The 20,166-nt window shown below is 37.7% G+C and overlaps 1 protein-coding gene and 1 long non-coding RNA gene across 3 annotated transcripts in view; both read left to right on the top strand.

Annotated features, from left to right (window-relative positions):
• The window catches only part of LOC148009830 (uncharacterized), a 31,628-nt gene extending 16,070 nt beyond the window's left edge, over window positions 1-15,558 (top strand). For both annotated transcript variants that reach the window (XR_015689712.1, XR_015689713.1), the window contains one exon: window positions 14,690-15,558. This is a non-coding gene — a long non-coding RNA (uncharacterized LOC148009830). The remainder of the gene's footprint in view (window positions 1-14,689) is intronic.
• A 193-nt stretch (window positions 15,559-15,751) lies between these two features.
• LOC148009831 (uncharacterized) lies at window positions 15,752-18,038 on the top strand. Its single transcript, XM_087673286.1, has 6 exons — window positions 15,752-16,835; window positions 16,928-17,095; window positions 17,170-17,259; window positions 17,344-17,431; window positions 17,525-17,626; window positions 17,752-18,038. The coding sequence occupies exons 1-6, from the start codon at window positions 15,976-15,978 to the stop codon at window positions 17,989-17,991; spliced, it is 1,548 nt and encodes a 515-aa protein (XP_087529412.1). The 5' UTR covers window positions 15,752-15,975; the 3' UTR covers window positions 17,992-18,038.
• Window positions 18,039-20,166: the final 2,128 nt, after the last annotated feature.

Here is a 20,166-nt window from a genome sequence, read left to right on the forward strand (position 1 = left end):
TGAAAATGGAGCTGAAGGCATGCTCCTGGGTGCAAGTGAACATTACAATGAAGTTGCTCTAAATGCACGATGAGCTGGATAAGCACGAAAGGCAACTTGAATCTTTGTTGTTGCTTTAGTTCCCCGCCTTGTAAACCTTCCGTCCTTGTGCAGAGAGAATGCAGGAAACGATCCTACTATTACTCTCGTTGTGGCTCTCGTTGTGGTGGCTTAGGGCTGTCTGGCTAGGCCAAGAAACGATCCTACTATTACTCTTGTTGTGGCTCTCATTGTGGCGGCTTAGGGCTGTCTGGTTGGGCCAAGCCTCTCGATATGCTCGATGCACCCCCCCTTGACCTGGAAGAAGAAAATAAGGTAGCGTATGACTCAACTGGCTTCCTGGATGGATTTGTGAAGCCTGAACATAGTGCCTGTAGAATGTGCAGAGATGGCTCCTTTAAAACGTGCAAATATCCCTTCTGTCAATCCAGTCAAGAAGAAGACCCTTGTTCGATCACAGCTTTTTGCACCAACGAGGAAGATTACACAAAAAACCAAGGTGGGAGGTAAAGTCAGCTCCACGTCCAAAGGATCTGTTGAGATGCCTGAATCAGACACGATGAAGAAAAAGAAGGGTCATTTGACCTTTTGGCTATGGAAGGGCTGGCACAGATCTTAATGATTTGCTTCCTTCTGTGTTAAGGGAGAAGAAGTCTAAGACTCCCAGGGAGAAGAAGCCTCGGAGATCTGCAATCAGAACTCTATGAGATCAATACCATGGGGCCTATCCTTGACCATGAACAGCCATCGCAAGGAAGTTACACCTCTCATACAGATTATTTACAGCCTAGAGAGTATGATATGCTTGTAAACAAGATTATTCTGTGGAGATTGCAGATTGCAGCAAGTGAATGGAAGCTTGTCATCAACATAAGCTTAATGCTATGTATTATGGTTATCAAAGGGATCCAAATAATCTCTAGAATCAAGCTTTAGGTGTCAGAGAAGCCATGAAGACTCAGAATAAGAGTTGGAACCATATTTCTCCATGGAAGCTTGGCTGAAGCTTGAGAATGAAGAGAGAGAAGACTGTTCCTGTAAAGTAACCAAGACTTTCCCCTCTTCTACTCCATTTACCACTGTCTTCTAAGAGAATACCTTCAAAAATTGGCCAAAAATGACCCACAAGCTGCTAAATTTGGTCTTCCAGCCTCCAAACTTGGTCCAAGACTCCATTAGTGCGCCTGACTGCTGTCCTCTTAGTCCTTGACCTCTGCTCTTCAGTGCTCCTCCATTTTTATGCCTGTCACTGTGTACCTGAAGCTTCTTGGATTTTTAAACTGAAAAGGATGGTAACTGAGCATGTAAAGTAACTAAATGGATCATAACTAGAGCTCTGATACCACTTGTTAGAGAGAGAACTAGGGAAAGAGAAAGAGGAGAGAGAAGACTGCAGAAGAGAGAGAAAGACTGCAGGAAGAGAGAGAAGAAGAGTGACGAGGAGAGAGAAAGACTAGATTTAGAGAGAGAAAGATAGGAAAGAGGGAGAAGCCATAGAAGCTGTGAGCAAGATGGGAGAGAAAGACTGTAATTGTATTAATGTGTCAAAAAATATAATATAAAAATTATATATCCTCTCCTTTTATACTAATGTTAGTGTGACATGGCAATACACACTAAATTCCTCATTCCTAGCTTCTTACAATTGGGGACTCCAGGATCCTATCCTAATTCGCGTGAGGGTCAAGCAGTTCCTAGGAGCGATCGAGAAATTTATGGCTAGAGCCCCCTGGCACTCCCGCCTCCTCCTGCCTAACGGATTCCTCACCGAGCGACCTCTCACCATCGGGGCCGGTCCAAAGCTCATCGCAACGGTACAAAATAATTCCCCTTGGAGCAGGGTTCCGCGTTTAGCCATAGGGAAGGCATAGTGTGATCTTTCCTCTTATTATCTTGATTATATATTAACAATTAGATCTAACTACTACAAGCACAATCAATCTTTCCAGTGCAACCATTAATGCATGCACAAATTTTAAAAAAACAACAGCAAGTATTTTTAGCATAGGAAACAGTCCCTCCCAAATCTAGGTTTCTCTTTTAAGGTCCCACCTTATTCTTAGGGTTTTGTTTCCTACTTGCAACTCTTTTTCGAGATCTGCAAGTTATTTGCGAATCTGAAGTCTATTTTATCCCTATGAAAATTTTGGTATTTCCACCTTAAAAGAAAATATGGGCATTTATATCTATGGCATGCAATTCATGCACTACCCTACCCTAACCCTCACTTAGTAGGATTTCAAATGCTTTTCCAAGTCTAATTACACTTTAGAATTTGTACCGAAAAATTCTTATCAATGTCCAATAAATCCTATAGACTTCCAATATTTATTTAATTTCCTGATACTGATAGTTTCAGGGTTATCGAGTATTTCATAGTTGTTTTTGCTTCAATATTCTCAATATTTTAGGTAAGGTTTTCTCACAGACTCATACGTGGGTCAACTCATGATATTGACGTTCTCGCTAATATAATAATATATATTAACATTGCATGTGTTTTTAGTAAGAAAATATTTTCTCATATTCCATGGTTTAATCGATGGTGTTCAACCATTTGTCAAACTTTCAACGTTATCTAAAATGATCAATTATCATTTAGCTATGTCCTAAGTGCAATGCTGATTGTTTTTCTGAAAACTTTATTCTAAGCAATGAAAAAATCATAAGTGTAATTTTTATTTCATCTTTTATATATCGAATTATATTTCTACGCACCTAATTTATGTGCATCTAGTATAGATTTCATATGCAAATTTTTGTTGATTTAATGCATTGATTATTTTATGATATTATCTAATTGATTTTCTATAAATTATTATAAAACTCATATGCATTTGTTTACCATTAGAATAATAAAATAGAGATAGTCACTTTCAAGAAAAAATTATAAAATATTTCCTTCCATAACACAGTCTACCTTTTTTTAAATATTATGAGCACATGCATCATTAATGAAATAACAATAAATATCACGAAATAAACCATAATTAAAATATTTTCTTAATGACAAGCATATAATATTTTTTCAAGTGAAAGAGTCTTCTCACTGAACATTTAATTATTATATTACTTAGGCTATTTTCTTATGCAACAATTTATATGTATTTAAAAAAAATACTTTTATAATAATTTAAAGCCAAATATAGTGATAAGCTTATAAAATAATTTTTTTTCCAAACCGACGAGATGCTACCTCTCTCAGGTTTGCTATAACAGGGGTTTTGCCAATTCCTATCACGTGATTTTCTCCATCGGTCGCATTCTTTGCTTCCCTTGCTTCAAATGGGCTCTTTGAATTTCTACGACCTCGTGGAGCCATGGTTGTCAAGCGAAATTGACGTGGTAGTTCAGGGAGAGTTGGTGATTGTCTAGAAAAAATTTGCCAGTGTTTTTCTTAGCGATCTGCCTGTATGGGAGAAAGGCGTAATAGGGGGCAGAGAGAATATGAATGAGGTAGAGGAGGGGGTATTTTCCTTCTGCAAGGCTCAAGATATAATGAAAAAGAGAAGTAGAGAATTTTTTCCATCATCAGGAGGTATTCCTTCTTGCTTTCTTTGTGAATGAGAGGGGGTATATTTATAGCCATGAGGGGGAGCATGTATTCGACTCATTCTTTTGGCTACTTTTCAAGAGCTAAGTAAGCTTTATAAAAAATACATTTTGATTGCCTACGCGTTGGATGGTGGCATGGGATTATTTTAAAATGCTTTCTCTCCCTCCAGGCATTAAAAACGTCATGAATTTTGGCCTATTTTTTCAAAAACATCTTTTTTTCTTCAAAACGACTTCATCTGGTGGTTTTTGGCCAAGTTCCCTCATGACTTATCTAGTTTATAAAGTCATGCCATACTCTTTGATGCTTAACTTACTCAATATCATGCTTATTCTTGCACGTTCTTTGTCTACCAATTAAGGCTTTTGCTAATTGTCTTGCGATTACAAAATCAATACAATCTTGACTCATTAAATGGAATCAGGAATGATAAAGCAAATATAATGGGGGGGAAATTATGATCAAGCCATTGTAATATTATTTACGAGGTGTCTCTACTTTTTGTTGGCTGGGAACATTGAGGCGTTTTCTCATGTCGGATTGCAGAATTGATTAAATGCGAGACTCGATATCAAGAAAATTACATGTGGTCACTTATGTGATAGCTCGACGAGTAATTTTCAAAACACCTCAAGCTTGAATTTGTTTCTTGATATGAAGCACTGTGGAAAGAATATTACATATCTCTTATTACTGTAGTCAAACCAATATAGGATTCTAACAATCCATACATTAATCTAGCACTTTAGTTATTTCTGTCATCAAAGAGAGGAACTGGGAGAGAGAAAGAGGAGAGAGAAGACTGCAGAGAGAAGAAGAAGAAGGGCAGAAGAGAGAGAAAGACAGTTAGGAGGAGAGAGAAAGACTAGAAATAGAGAGAGAAAGACTAGAAGATAGGGAAGGAAGACATGGAAGCTTGGAGAGCAAGGTGAAGGAGAAAGAAGACTTGTATATTTATTTGATAATGAAAAATCAAGTCCCCGCACCTTTTATACCTGGCTAGTGTAGCCGGTATTTTCCCCTATATTTTAATCCCTCGTGTATCCCGTGCATTGCTTTAGCTTTTGGTGGTCAACACTCTATTCCGATGGACCTCTACAAAGAGAGGAAAGAAAAATGACTTTTCTTTAAATGCGGGGAAAAGTATACAGCCGAGCATGCATCTAAATGTGCTTATAGGAATGCAAAAGCAAGGGTACATAGCATGTTAGTCTTTGATGAATCTGATGAGGATCATGAGGATGCTAGTGCCTTTGCAATCATGGCCGAAAATGATGAGGTTGAAGAGGAATGTGGGCAAGAAGAATTCTTTGACCCGGCTGTCACCTTCCCATTTGACCTCGGCGGTCATGTAGATGTAAATATGGGTGATAAGAATGATTCACATGCTGTTGCCACTGTTTGTACTATCTCCTTGGATGCTTGGACAGGATGCAAGAGCCCCAGCACTCTTCATCTTCAAGGCAAGATTCACGGGAAATATGTGTTTTTCTTGGTAGATAGTGGTAGCACACACACTTTCATAAATAGAGCAGTCATGGACAGGCTGAAATGTTTTGTCTCTGATTTACAGCAACCAATGAGGGTGCAAGTGGCCAATGGGAGTGAGGAAATTAGTACTAATGTATGCCCAACTATACCTATTAAGCTTGCTGAAAATTATGAGCAGAAAGTGGATTTGATTGCACTCAATATGGGGCCGATAGACATTGTGTTGGGCTGTGATTGGCTAAAAACTTTGGGTACCATTTCCATGGATTTTTCATTGCTGTACATGCAATTTTTCAAGGCTGGATAGCTTGTTCAGCTTATTATAGCCAAACAGCTCAAGAAAGAGTTCAAGAAATGCTCCAAAATTTTTGTGCTGCAATTAAACAAGGAAAATGCAGACCAGTCTCGAAAAATGCATGATAATTCAGCCCTTAAGGCTCTACTTGCGGAGTGTGGTGACTTGTTTCAGTTACCTACAACATTACCTCCCAAGAGAGCGGTAGATCATCCCATTGATTTGGAGCCCCATTCCAAGCTAGTTAATAAACCCCCTTATAGGTTTTCCAAATGTGAAAGAGAAGAAGAGGCCAAGCAAGTCAAAGATTTAGTAGATATGGGATTCATTGAGCCTAGCTCATCCCCTTTTGCATCACCTATCTTGCTGGTCAAAAAGAAAGATGGCATTTTCAAGATGTGCATTGATTATAGAGATCTAAATAAGATCACTATCAAGAATAGATACCCTATTCCTAGGGTGGATGACCTGTTAGATGAGTTGAAAGGAGCTAAGTATTTCACAAAGATTGATTTGAGATCCAACTACCATCAGATATGCATGCGTGAAGGGGATGAGATAAAGACTGCATTCAGGACTAATCATGGGCTCTATCACTTCTTAGTCATGTCCTTTGGCTTGACTAATGCACCAGCCACATTTTAGAGCCTCATGTAAAAAATACTTCAGGCTTATTTATTCAAATTTGTATTGGTATTTTTCGATGACATCCTCATTTATAGTCGCTCAAAGGAAGCTCACCTTATGCACATGAGGTAGATATTTGACATACTTAGACACCATAGACTCTTTGCTAAGGAGACAAAGTGTTCGTTCATGCAGACTGAGGTTGAGTACTTGGGACACATTGTCAGTGAGGCAGGCATTAGAGCTGACCCAAAGAAAGTGCAGTGTGTCAAAGATTGGCCCACACCTGCAAATACTACCTCTTTGAGAGGATTCTTGGGTCTCTCCTCATTTTACCGCAGATTCATTCGGCACTATGCCACTATTGCAGCCCCTCTCACTAATAGGCTGAAGAAAGAAGTGTTTTTCTGGGATGCATTGGCAGATAGAAGCTTTAATCAACTGAAAGATTTGCTTACTTCAGCCCCTATCTTGGGGTGCCCTAATTTTTGTAGGGAATTCACCATTCAGTGTGATTCCAGTGGGAGAGGAATTGGTGCAGTCTTGCTACAAGAATGTGGGGTCATAGCTTTTGAGAGCCGAAAGCTGGTTGAAAATGAGAGGGTTATGAATGTCTATGATCAGGAAATGCTGGCCATCCTTCATGCCATTAAGAAATGGCATCACTATTTGTATGGTAGCCGATTTAGAGTGAAAAGCGACCATAGAGTACTCAAGTACTTCTTGTCTCAGTCGAATCTGACTCCGAAGCAGAGGAGATGGGCAGCCACCTTACAGAACTATGACTTTGACATCACCCAGACTCGTGGGAAGGACAATGTAGTGGCTGATTCCTTGTCTAGGATGTGGGCATGTAAAGCCTATGCTATCATGGAGTTACACATTGATTGGATACATTAGCTTCAGGAGGCTTACCTGTTAGACGCTGTTTTCAACAATGTATTTCAGAAATTATAGCAAGGACAATGTGTGGAAAACTCTTCTATCAGCTGAAAAATGGGCTTTTATGGTATAATGGCCGAATTGCCATCCCTAATACCTCCCCATTCAAGCTGAAAATCATGTAGGCGATGCATTCAGTCCCTATAGCTAGTCATTTGGGAGTCTTTAAGACCTATGACAAACTTACTAAAAGCTTTTACTAGAAGGGCCTTTGGAAAGATGTGAAAGACTTTGTCTTGGGCTGCGTGCCTTGTCAGCAAAACAAGGACATCACCTTAAAACCAGCTGGTTTACTTCAGCCATTGCCTATGCCTGAAGGTAAGTGGACACACATCACTATGGACTTCATTACCGGCCTACCAGTGACCAAGAAAGGTTGGGATAGCATCTATGTAGTTGTGGACAGACTCACAAAGGCAACCCATTTCATTCCCACAAAGACTCAGTATAATGCTTCTCAAGTAGCCAGCCAATTCATGGAATATGTTTTCAAATTACATGGCTTACCACAAGTCATTATGCATGACCGAGATGCTAAGTTTATGAGTAACTTTTGGCGGGCAGTTTTCAGCTCTATGGGCACTCAATTAGCCCCTTCCACTGCTTACCATCCACAAACAAATGGTCAGAGAGAAAGGGTTAACAAATGGCTGGAAACTTACTTGAGGCATTTTTGTCATGATGTGCAGCATGCTTGGGACTCATGGTTGCACTTGGCTGAGTTTGCCTATAATAACTCTACACATGCTAGCATTGGAGTTTCACCTTTCGAGGCCTTGTATGGCTACAAGGTGCCCCTTCCTATGGTTATCTTCAATGATAAAATAAATCCACAAAGCAAGGAAGAATTGGAGAGAATGTAGGCCTTACTTCAGCTGTGTAAAGCTAACTTGAAGAGAGCCCAAGATCAAATGAAGCTTTATGCTGATGACAAAAGACGGGATGTGGAGTTCCAAGAAGGGGATTTGGTGCTCTTGAAAGTGCCTAAGTCTAGATCTGCCTCCCTTAAAGATGGGTCCAGCAATAAGTTGGCACACAGGTTCTATGGACCATATTGGATTATCAAGAGAGTGGGAGACTTGGCATATCGATTGGCATTACCCCCATCTATGAAGATCCATAATGTCTTCCATGTGAGTTAGTTGAAGCCCTTCATTGGCTCAGCAGTGGACTATGTTGAGGAAAATCATAGGACAAAGGGAAAAAAGGATTCACTCTCGCTCGATCATGGAATACTTGATTAAGTGGCAAGGTTTACCACTTGAGATCTAGCTAACTATGGCCCTGTTTTCCCCCAGACAGACTGCAGATAGCACTCTATTTAAAAGCAGATTTTATTCTACACTATGGACAGCAATGCACACCATACATAGGCTGAAAGTACTTCTTGAGAGCTCCATTTTATGTATAGCACATCCCGTTCAGAGCCTCCGACAGAAAGTTATGACATATTTACTACAGCAGGGTCCTGTAGTAAACATCATGCTGTCCACTGTCTGTAGCCCACATTTACTCCAGATATTTGGATCACAAACTCATGTTTATAACTCCCCAATAAGGCCCATGTATCATACATACCCCATGGCCCATCATACACAATAATACATCTTCATTCATCAGTATACCCTTGTAATAATGCCGCATAGTAGTACTCTGATCGGCCCCTCCCAGTTACCACACGTGCCCAAATAGTTTTTGAGGGGAAAAACCTTCGGGTGGGGATGGAATGTAAGAGAGGGGGATTTAATAACGGGGAAATACTAGCTACATTGGCTGGTATATAAGGTGAGAGAGACTTAATTTTTCATCATCAGATAAATATACAAGTCTTCTTTCTCCTTCACCTTGCTCTCCAAGCTTCCATGTCTTCCTTCGCTATCTTCTAGTCTTTCTCTCTCCTCGTAACTATCTTTCTCTCTCTTCTGCCCTTCTTCTTCTCTCTGCAGTCTTCTCTCTCCTCTTTCTCTCTCCCAGTTCCTCTCTTTGACAATTGGTATGGAGATGCACAGGATACACAGGGGATTAAAATATAGGGGAAAGTACCGGCTAAACTAGCCATGTATAAAAGGTGCGGGGACTTGATTTTTCATTATCAGATAAATATACAAGTCTTCTTTCTCCTTCACCTTGCTCTCCAAGCTTCCATGTCTTCCTTCCCTATCTTCTAGTCTTTCTCTCTCTATTTCTAGTCTTTCTCTCTCCTCGTAACTGTCTTTCTCTCTCTTCTACTCTTCTTCTTCTTCTTCTCTGCAGTCTTCTCTCTCCTCTTTCTCTCTCCCAATTCCTCTCCTTGACAATTTCTACATTATTTGGAAGTAAGTTTAGTAGTTAGATAAAGTTTTTAATTATTCCTATAATGTGCGAGAGAGAGAGAGAGAGAGAGAGAGAGAGAGAGAGAGAGAGAGAGTTTTGTTGATTGTACTTGGAAAACTAGGATAAAGCAACAATGCTACACACTTGCAATGCCATCATTAGGGGAGTTTTGAGGTCTCGAAAATGCCCTGTAAGAGATCCTAGAGAGAGATAACAATTTACGAAATAAAATCATTTTATAGAATTTTTAAAAGGTTTATATTTTGGTAAGTTAAAATATCAAAATTCGTTAATAAATCATTGTCGTGATATTCTCGTGGTCACATCAAACCTAGAAATCTAGGTCGCCATAAAGTTGGTAGGGTTGTCATAATGAAGATCTTACCTCTCCTCATTAAAGTGAAAAGTAATATTCAATTTGAATTTTGGTGGATACTCGATTGCCTCCCTCCATCGTTTCTCCATCGTTTCTCTCTTCTTTTTTTCTTCTCCTTATTAGTCTCTTCTTTGTTTTCGTTCTTGCTTCTAATCATATCCTTAGCTATAGATCAATCACCCAATGATCTCTGTAACTCAGCTATGGATCAATCATCTAATGATCTCTGTAGCTCTCATAAAAGACCTCTCTATCATCTTCATATTGAGTTGGACAGTGAGTATGAACCGATAAGAAAGAGAACAAAATCTATCACGGTTACAGAGTCTATGAAACATATACTGAGGTTTGAAGGAAAGAAGAATATTGATCTTTGGTTAGATGGAAAGCTATATCCCAAAGATCCTAGCAGAAATAGCACTCCTCCTTTCTATAATAGCTCGTCATTAATGAGGTTTATTGGTGATGGCTACAATGGATTTTTAGGTTATACACTTAATCTTGTTGCAGAAAAGGATATCCTTGGACTAGAGAATCATCTTTTGATGGAACACAATTTAGAGTTGTTGCAGAAGCTAGAGGATTATCAACAAAAAATTCATTCATTGGAAAAGCGTATCAAAGCTTATCAACAAAAGCAAACTTTATTAGGCCTTCGAAATCGACAAAGAGCTCTTAAAAATATTGAGAATCTCAAACGAGGAGGAGGAGGCTATGGTAAAAGGATCCAAGCAGCAAGGTATATTTTTTTTCACTTGAAAAATCTTAAATATGGCTTTATTTAAACTACTTGCATTGATTTGTGATGTTAATTTTGCTTAGATCTCTTCTACAACCAAATGCAAGTGAAAGAGATTCTTTAAAAGCAGCTCAGTTTTATTATCATCTTCTTCCTTCAGTGGTTTCAAAGGATATTTTGGAGAAGAAGAAATTTAAAAAGGCAAAGAAACAATGCTTGGAGTCATTTGTGAAGGATCATTCTTTGGATTCTGAGTTAGTACAGAAGACACTGGATAGTATTGGTATCAGTCGAGATGCTTATATGCAACTTTTCCAACTTTTACAATCAAATATGAAGCAAGGATAGGTACACAATTGCATACTTCCGAAACCATTTGTGGTTAGGACTATCAGACAGAGAGTTAATAACAAAGTGATGGAAATTCTAGGTGAGCCTTTTCATATCAAGGCTAGCTTCAAGGGCAAGAAAAAGGAGGTTACATTCAATGAGTTTAACAATATTTTCCTTGACTTGCCCACCCTACAATGCTTAATGATCAAATTTTATGACTTGTCAGTAGCTGAGGCACAGGGAGTGGCTAGATTTGTGATTAAACTTGATGAAAGTGAGATTCTGAAATGTAAAAAATTGGAGAGAATCTCTATCACCTTGATGAATAGAGCACTTTCGTCAAGTCATTGCAATCACTCAACATCATTTAGTGTTCAATCTGAATATAACATCTGGTGGCTAGGAGCATTTGAGGTAGATACTGAGAATTTTGATATACTATATTGGGTTTTTCATCAAACATCAATACCTAATGTTATTCAAAGGCAACAAGCAGGAGAAGAGCTATTTGTTGAAGGATTAGGGAACTACAGGATTGAGTGGCACATATCTGGTGACCTAAAGACACTCAAATGTATGTATAATGTATCAAAAGGAGCTAACTCGAGATCTCCTTGCTTATACTGCATGTCACCAGCTGTAGAGTTAAACTCAAGCAATTGGAATAGAGCTCCCTCTAGGCACAATAAGGATCCACAGTTTAAACCAGTCTTGGACATTCCTTTAGCGAATGCCCATATTTGTACACTTCATGCACTTTGCAGGATAATCGAAAAGCTTGTTCATCTCTATATAGGATTTGCATGGAAGTTGAAGCCATTATCAACTAGAACAGATGCTATAACAAAGGTTGAAAAAGTTCTCTCTGCAATTGGTTTGCATGGTGGCAATGTTGTTATTGAACCAGATCTTCAGAAGTCTAAGGATGGTAATTGTGTCCCAAAAAAACCATCTATTGGTGGAGTGAAGGCTAGAAGGTTTCTAGGCTTTCATGGGAGACTTGGCAAGATAAACTCGAGAAATGGTGGCTCAACTATTAAATTTAATCAGTGGAAATCCCTACATAATGCAGTTAAGGATCACACTGATAATGGACAAGCTCGAAATAGAAAAGCTAAAGTTTGGGAAACACTAGACAAAGTGTTTTTTTATTGTGATAAGACTGAATGGAATGACGATGATCTCAAAGACTTTAAAATCCAATTGAACATTTTCAAAAAGGCGATGACAGAAGCTTGGGGTGATCAACACTTTACTCACTATATGGTAAGAAGTTTGTATATGTTTGTTTCTTCATTGTCGAACTCATATAATGTTTTTTAATAACTTTCCTTATTTGTTGACTATGCAGCATATTCTATACAACCATGCTCCATACTTTATTAAACAATATGGATCTCTATCTATCTGGTCAACCCAAGGTATGGAAAAATCACATTATCAAGCAAGAACAAAATATTTCAGACATACAAGACATGGAGGTGGAAGACACAAAGCCAACAGTTTATTAGAGGTCTTTCAATGGTTCTATCGACAAATTTGGCATAAATTCAAGCTTAAAGATACAACCACATCAAGCAATACATCATCTTTAGCAAGGACTATACAAATTGTTACCCAAAGAAGAAAAGATAGATATTTAAATTCTTGCGCAAAGCAAAGATTTACAGAATGGTTACAAACCAAACAAAGAGTTGGGAAAATATGGGTTTCAAGAAACCCTTAATCTTTGGCATCTTCTAGTCTGATTGTGTTGCAGAAGAGTCCTTAGTTTCAGGCACCTCAACAGAGCCTTCAGTGGAGTCCTTGGTTTCAGGTAGCTCGACAGGGCCTCTAGAGGAATCTTTTGTTTCATCCCACTCAATAAGACCTCTGTATTTCAAAAACTCTTGTTTCCGATAGCCTGGAAGAAGCTTCAAATTCTTACTATCTCCTACATAAGAGAGCAAATAGGAGCCAAGAACTCCAAAATATCCAGCTCTAGATCCACTGTATCCAGGCATAAAGCCAAAAACTCTTATGGCTTCTTCCTTCTCCACCAAAATGATGTTGTCCAAACCTCTGCTGAAAACTTGAGATCCAATAACCTTTGAGATAGCTCTCAAAGCCATCATTGGTAGACTTGGAGAGCTTGAGAATCTACTATGATATATTACAATTGTTTGATTGTTTAAGTTTCCAATATAATGGCCAAGGCTTTGATTTTTTCCAAGCTTCATTGGCCTAGAGCCCTTGGCCCTTCCAAGAAAGTTGTCTAGATCTTCAATCTCAATCTATAGAACAAACCACAACAGTACAAGATATAAGATATTTATCTATAATGCATAATAAAGTCTAACATAAACTCAATGGGTAACTTCGAATTATATTTCATACCTTAGGGTGTTCATTTTCTTCAAGAAGACTATCATCATAAAGATTTATTGAACTCTTGGGCTTCTCATCTGATGGAGACTTCAATCTCTCTTCATACCCTACATCATCAATATGAAGTTTCTTCTGGACCTGCAAGAACTCTTCTTCTGTAGGTAGCCCCCCCTTTTCGTATTCTATGATCTGATTAATACATGTATGTAAGGCTATAGAGCTATCTTGGAAATTCTCTCCCTCAACATCAAGACTTGCTAGTGGTTCTTGTTCATAACCTATAAAATTCATGTCATTTTTGCCCCAACCTGCAAGGATTGCTAAGCAATAATCTTCTCTAAGATCAAAAAGATGTTGAATATCATTTAGCAACACATATCTCTTCTTGTTGATAAGATAAGTGGAAAATGTTGGAACACAGGCAAGAGGACCTTATTCATTAACCTGTGCACTTGGCTCAATCTCCTTTTCTTCCACCATTGTGATATTGTCACTCTTGAATAAACCTACATCAAAACCTTGGACAAGTTGATTCTCAACATCTTCTTGGAACATCTCCTCCTTCTCTTCGACCTCCTTATCCATACTTGCAATATCCTCTAGCTTTCTCTGTTGGTCTATATCTGGAGAAGAATTTTCCATGTACTGAAGATACACAATAAATCCAACGTCCTTGTGGATTAGAAGGCATTGGTGTTAGTACCTGTGGAAAGGGCAACATGTTTCTTTCTTTCTGAATTCCTCATCAATGAGGTTGAACCTGCCGAGCAAAGTTGACCTCGATGTATTGGTGGCTCCCATGACATAACTATAATGAACAAATCCATTGACTTCCAAACCTTGCACATGTCTATCATAAAAACATCTGTACTCCTTAAGTTTATCATCAAGATCCTCCAGTAACTCCTTCAAATCAAAAGAAACATTGAAAATTTCCCTGATATAGCAAAACTTGGAAGAATTTCCAGTGATGTGTAAAAGATCAAAGAGCCTATCATCAGATGTCTCAATTATCTCCTCCTCATCCATTCCTTCCAGAGATAGCTTCCTCTTTGTCATTTTGACCAGAAAAATATTTATCCCTGAAAAAAAAAAGCAGAAAAGAACCAATATCCAATAAAACAAGATGATATCATGGAAAGAGGCCCCAACATTGATTTTCCAAGACAAAAAAATCAAAACATGAGAATTTTTTTAGTTGACCAGTGAAACGCGAAAATTAAAGTGTGAAAGGCAAATGCCTGTGAAGGAATCGCGTTTCATCGGACACTAGCTTGAAGACAAAAATTATTCTAAAATGTGGCCGGTGAAACGCGATACTAAGCAAAATATCATCAACACATACATTTTCTCGCGTTTTACTTGTTAAAAATTGCAAATGAAGAAAGGAAACATGAACAATAAATAAATTCTATGAAAACACACAAATTGATGATATAATCATTTTTGGAAAAGCTTTGCTGCTTTTGAAAGATAGAAAGCACATAACATCTTTAATTGTTTAAGTGTTATAAAACATTCTTTCTATATTAATCAAATTTATTTTGTTAAAATGCTTGTAATAAAAAAAATTGTTACCTATCAAAGATTGTTGAACTGCTCTCCACACAGGATGCAAGGACCTTGAAGGGAAGTCGAGACGAAATTTTGGCAGAGAAGAAGACAATGTCGGAGAAATGGGTTTGAAATGCTTTTATATCGACCGTTAAGCATGTGGTGATAGTTCCAACGAAAAAGTTTGTGTAATAATGGAAAAATACGTGTATACGTGTCTGACTTAACACAGCGCAATAAACTCCTCAGAAGACGTGCACATTCTCTTTTTCCAAAAATACGTTACACGTGTATTAAATAACCCTTTTCCAAGTAAATAAAAAATTTCGATAAGCGAGAGTACGTCACACGTGTGTTATTAACACTTTGCGAAGAACGTTGAGTCCATGCAAATTCACCGCCTTCAGCTTTCATCGCATTTCATCGCTACTCCATCTTTGTTTTTGGTGTTCCTTCCAGTCTGCAAGCATTTCCTTCCAATCTCCAAGCATTTCACTACTTCTCCAACAAAGCAAACCTTCAAGCATATTGTCATCGTTAGGCTGAGATTGTGAAGAACAAGCTGAAAAGAAGGTATGGTTTCTGCATCTTGCTTTTCAATAACAAGCTCCATTCAATGCATTGTTTTAATATTTTTCCTTAATCCTTTATGTTATTATTAGCTCATGACCACTACAAAAGAATTTTTTCCACAGTGAAAGCATTCCTTAATATTGTTGATATTTAAGAAAATCTTACTGTGATCTGCATGAGCTATCTGAAATCCATGCTGCTGTTACTAATTACTTATCTGAGCATTCCATGCTCTCGGTGCCTGTTTCTTTCCTCCCTATGGATATTTTAAGTAATCTTAAAAGATTTCCTTGGATCAAGCTCTTTTTTCTTGGTTTTGTCAATTTTTATGCTATTCATGAGCTGTCCGGTGAAACACGAAAATAAGGTGCTTCAAGCAGGTTTCCTGGCTTAAATTCGCGTTTCACTGGACACAATGGACAACAAGTCCAGTGAAACGCGAAAAGAAGCAGCTGCAAGGAGGCGCCTTGCTTGACACTCGCGTTTCACATTGTCAATTTTTATGCTATTCATGAGCTGTCCGGTGAAACGCGAAAATAAGGTACTTCAAGCAGGTTTCCTGGCTTAAATTCGCGTTTCACTGGCTACAATGGACAACAAGTCCGGTGAAACGCGAAAAGAAGCAGCTGCAAGGAGGCGCCTTGCTTGACACTCGCGTTTCACTAGACAGCTCGAGAAAAATTCAGCTAATACGAGAAAACGCCATGCAGCATAGATAACTCTTATCTGGGACTCGAGTTTTGCTTTACATGCTGGAGAAGAAGTAACATATGTTTTTTTGGCAGATGGCTAGGACTAAGTCAACAGTAAGAAAATGGAAGATTGATCCGAGGGATTTAGCATCAAAGATTCATCAGTCTTCAAAGCCTCAGAGGCTCTCTAGAAAGTCAAAGCCAAGGAGAAGGTTTTCTCAAAATGTCAGGTGTCTAAGGGAGATTAGGAAGGCAGTAAATGCTCTTGACAATGCAATTCCAAAGTTATCTTTTCAGAGGCTTGTCAGGGAAATTTGTGACAGATATAGTTTGGATAGTTTCAGATGGACAAGAACAGCTCTTAATTGTATACAAGAAGCCACAGAGGATTTTCTAATTGAGTTTTTCCAAGATGCCTACATTTGTGCTGCTCATGCTCATAGGCTCACACTCATGGACAAGGACATGGTAATTCTTAGGAGGCTAAGGTATAGATTTTCAAAGGTCCTTGAGCCAATTCCCCTCACTGATATGAAGACATTTAATATCCTTAATGTGCCCCCAGCTAGAAGAAAGAAAGATGATTCTGGTGTCAGGGTTGAGGATGTCACCCATGAGAAGGATACAAGGGTCACCCATGAGAAGGATACAAGGCAACATGAAAAAGAGGAGAAGGCTAAAGAGGAACAAGCAGATAAATGGAGAGAGTATAGGAAGCAAAGGGTTGAAGAAAGGGAAATAGAGCAACTAGAGTCCTTTGAAAATGAGCTAGCCACCCTTCTTGAAGCAACTAATCCAAAAGGATTCAGTGTGTTTTGTTTCTTACCTGGTGACTTAGGCAAAAGAACTGAGGTTCTCTCCTTTGACGCTGGATGTGTTCAGATTCTTAAGGATAAAAGAAGAGAAGTAAATGACACTCTTATTCTTGCTGGCCTAAGGTATGTCCATCCATAATTACTTATACTTTTTGATATTTTTTTAGCAATAAGATTTTTCTTGTTTATACTCACTATTTCTATGCCTTTTCTAGGTGTATAATGCATGAGTTTCCTTTGGATATACAACAAAAAATTGAGGTTTTTGATCCATCTGTCTCATTCTTTATGAGGAATGAGCTTGATGCAAGTTTTATTGAGCACTGGCTCAATTTGATTGACTTCCATACTTTGGAGCTGCTTATAATTCCATATAATGAAAAGTAAGTGATTCAATATTCTATTAGAGTTTTTGAGATTTTATCCTACTAATTTGTTGAGATATGATTGCTTTTAGTTCTCATTGGAGCTTGATTGCAATAGACCTTGTGGATAAGCAATGTTTTTTAATCAACTCTATGAAAGGAAGCCATGGAAATGCTAAATTGTAAGTTATATTATCCAAGGGCTCCTTGATATTTCAATTCTTTTTTTTGTAAGTACTCTAAATTTCAACATATTTTATATACAGAGGTGCCAAAAGATTAATTGAAGAGCTAGAGAAAAGACCTCCTATGCCATCTGATTTGCTTGCAACAATGCAATATAGACAAGTTGCGGTAAGTTATTCATTAAAATAATTGAAACATGAGTTTATTCTATGAACTACCATTCGTCCTCTTTATAGTTTTACTTTGTGTTGGTGGTTGCAGTGTCCCCATCAGGATGATAGCCATTCTTGTGGCTGGAGGGTGATTGCAAATGCTAGAAGAATGGTTAACTTTGTTTATCTTAATGATGATAAACATGTAAAGGTAATATGAAAGATGCTAAACTTTAAGATAGATATTAATTGCAAATAGTCCATTGATGATAAAAATATAGTCTATTGTAAGAACAATAATGAACTAAAACTCTTTTTTCTATAAATGTGTGACAGTTTTCGAAGGATTGCTATACATCTGAGCATATTTGGTACATCAGAGCAAAGCTCTTGAAGTATATGATGGTCAATTGTATACAACCAACAACAGAGATTGGTGGGGATTTGCACCATGAAGGAGATGCGGTGCCTATATCCACGGAAGGCAAATCCATAGCTTCAATACCTTCTATACCCAAGACATCAAAGCAAGGCAAAAGGACTCCTAGAAAGGATAGTTCTCCAAAAAAGAAATAGCTTTGCCATATCGCCTTGTAGGCCTTCATATATAGAAATTTGCCCTTCAGCCCTTGTATATCTCATAGAGATGGCAGATAGACATATGCTACAAAATTTGTACATGTATTTTATATTGATAGTAAAGATATCTTTTCTTGAATGTCATTGCAGTGTATTTTATTTTCTCTCCTTTTCAATATCTGCAAAAAATAAATTACAAATGTTAGTTAGTTAGAAAGTGAGATCTTGATATACATCTAAGTAGATATAATATGATGTGAAAACTTACTCGTTTCTTGTCAAGTTGGAATACAAAGGAGCATGGTAGTTCAATGTCTTCATTTTGTAAATCCATCCTCACTTGATGTAGCGTACATGATTTTCTGATCTTTAAGATTGCAATAATATCCTCGTTGAACCAAATATCAAGATCCACAATAGGATCCTTGCTGAAGTCATTAAGATTCTGGTCTAAAGCAACTAGACTACTACCAACAAAATGCCATCGACTATAGTAAAAGCTAAGGATAAAATTTTGAGTAGCAATCATATATTTACAAGCTATAGAGTCTTGATCTATCTTACATATAATTTTTCCTTTTGTCCTTGTATCCCATCCTTCATCAACAAATTGTATGATATGATCATATGTTAGTCTCTTCACTGAAAGCATGGTTTTTGTTATTCTTATCTCCATATTAGAGAAGAAATCAATAAAGTAACTTTGCTTAGCCTACTTGAGATATTAGATTTTAGTGCTTTCTGGATCTCAGAAAATATCTTACATCTATAGCCCTCACTAGTAGCTGGACTTGGCAAAGGCCACTCAAAGCTTGAAAAATCTGGCAAAGGAAGGAGTTTTATTGATCCCCATTGGCAACACCGCATAGGAATAACATAAGAATGGTCATAAAAGAATATTCCATTCTCTGCAAGCTCTGTCTTCTTTCTACCTCTATACATTTCTTCTCCAATTGAACCATGTATAACATCAATAACATCAATAATAGATTCCACTGGTTGCCATTCCTCAAGATTAGAGGGATAGACATCTACAAGACAAACAAATATTATAATGGAAAAACCTACACCATATTTAAGAAAGGAAAAACTTTAAGAATCAAATTCTTACAATTTGGTCTATGCATTGGAAGCTTTGAAGATCCAGGTTTCAAACACAGCTCTCTATGCATGAACACATGTTGCACTAGTACCTCTTTGATACTATTCTTATTTGCTCCAAGCTTAAAATCTCAGATTCTGCCCTTCCAAGCAGAGATAAGCGAGCTCTCATGTCTTTGCCTTTTTCCACGTTTTGCTTGTTGCATGGTGATCCAACTACCTTTGCTAATGATAGTAGGAATCCATCTTCCATCAGTTTGGAATGAGTTAAACACTGATATGGATGTGATTTGGGAGCTTGGACGCCTTGTTGAAGGTCGAATTTCTGTATCCATGGTAGAAGAGAGAGATACATGCACAGAGAGAGAGAGAGAGAGAGAGAGAGAGAGGACTAGGCTATCATAACGGAGGGAAAAACAATAGAGGAATAAAAGAAAGGAGGGAAAAAACTGAGCGCCATGCTTTTCACCAATTTGAATTTCGATTACATCAGTCATTATCATTAATCTAGAAACATCATTAAATAAAAGTAGCCGAGACTCTATGCCATTAATGCAAAATATGTCATAATCACGAATATAAGAGACTAAAAATACATAATAAAAATACAAATTTGTAATATTATCATATTTATATATTTTTGTAAAATGATTTTTTAATTTTTTTAAATTAGAAGTTCCGTTACGGAGGCTTTGCTCTTATTGGTCTAGAGCACTCTCTCTCCACATCCTAAAAGGCATTTTCGAGACCTCAAAACTCCCCTAATGTATGCTTAATTTGAGTCCCTCCCATGTCATTCGTAACCTCAATTATAGTGTTATGCACCTCCCTTTAACCAATACCTCTAAAATCATAGTGCATGGGTAGTCCTCTACCTATAACCATTGAGCTAAAAAATGAATCTCATTGTATGGACTTTAAATATTCCTAACATTTCTAGGTAATGTTTAGCTCTTGCAAAAGGAAAAAGATCTTACCATTAAGACTCAAGCACATTTTCATAAATCATATTATTTTGGTTATCCAAAGCAAGAGAGACAACAACTTTATTCTCTTGTTGATCTCTACATA

This window comes from Lygodium microphyllum, chromosome 30 (assembly GCF_053477565.2).
Source record: "Lygodium microphyllum isolate KBCC chromosome 30, Lygodium_microphyllum_v1.1.10, whole genome shotgun sequence".
Classification (NCBI taxonomy): domain Eukaryota; kingdom Viridiplantae; phylum Streptophyta; class Polypodiopsida; order Schizaeales; family Lygodiaceae; genus Lygodium; species Lygodium microphyllum.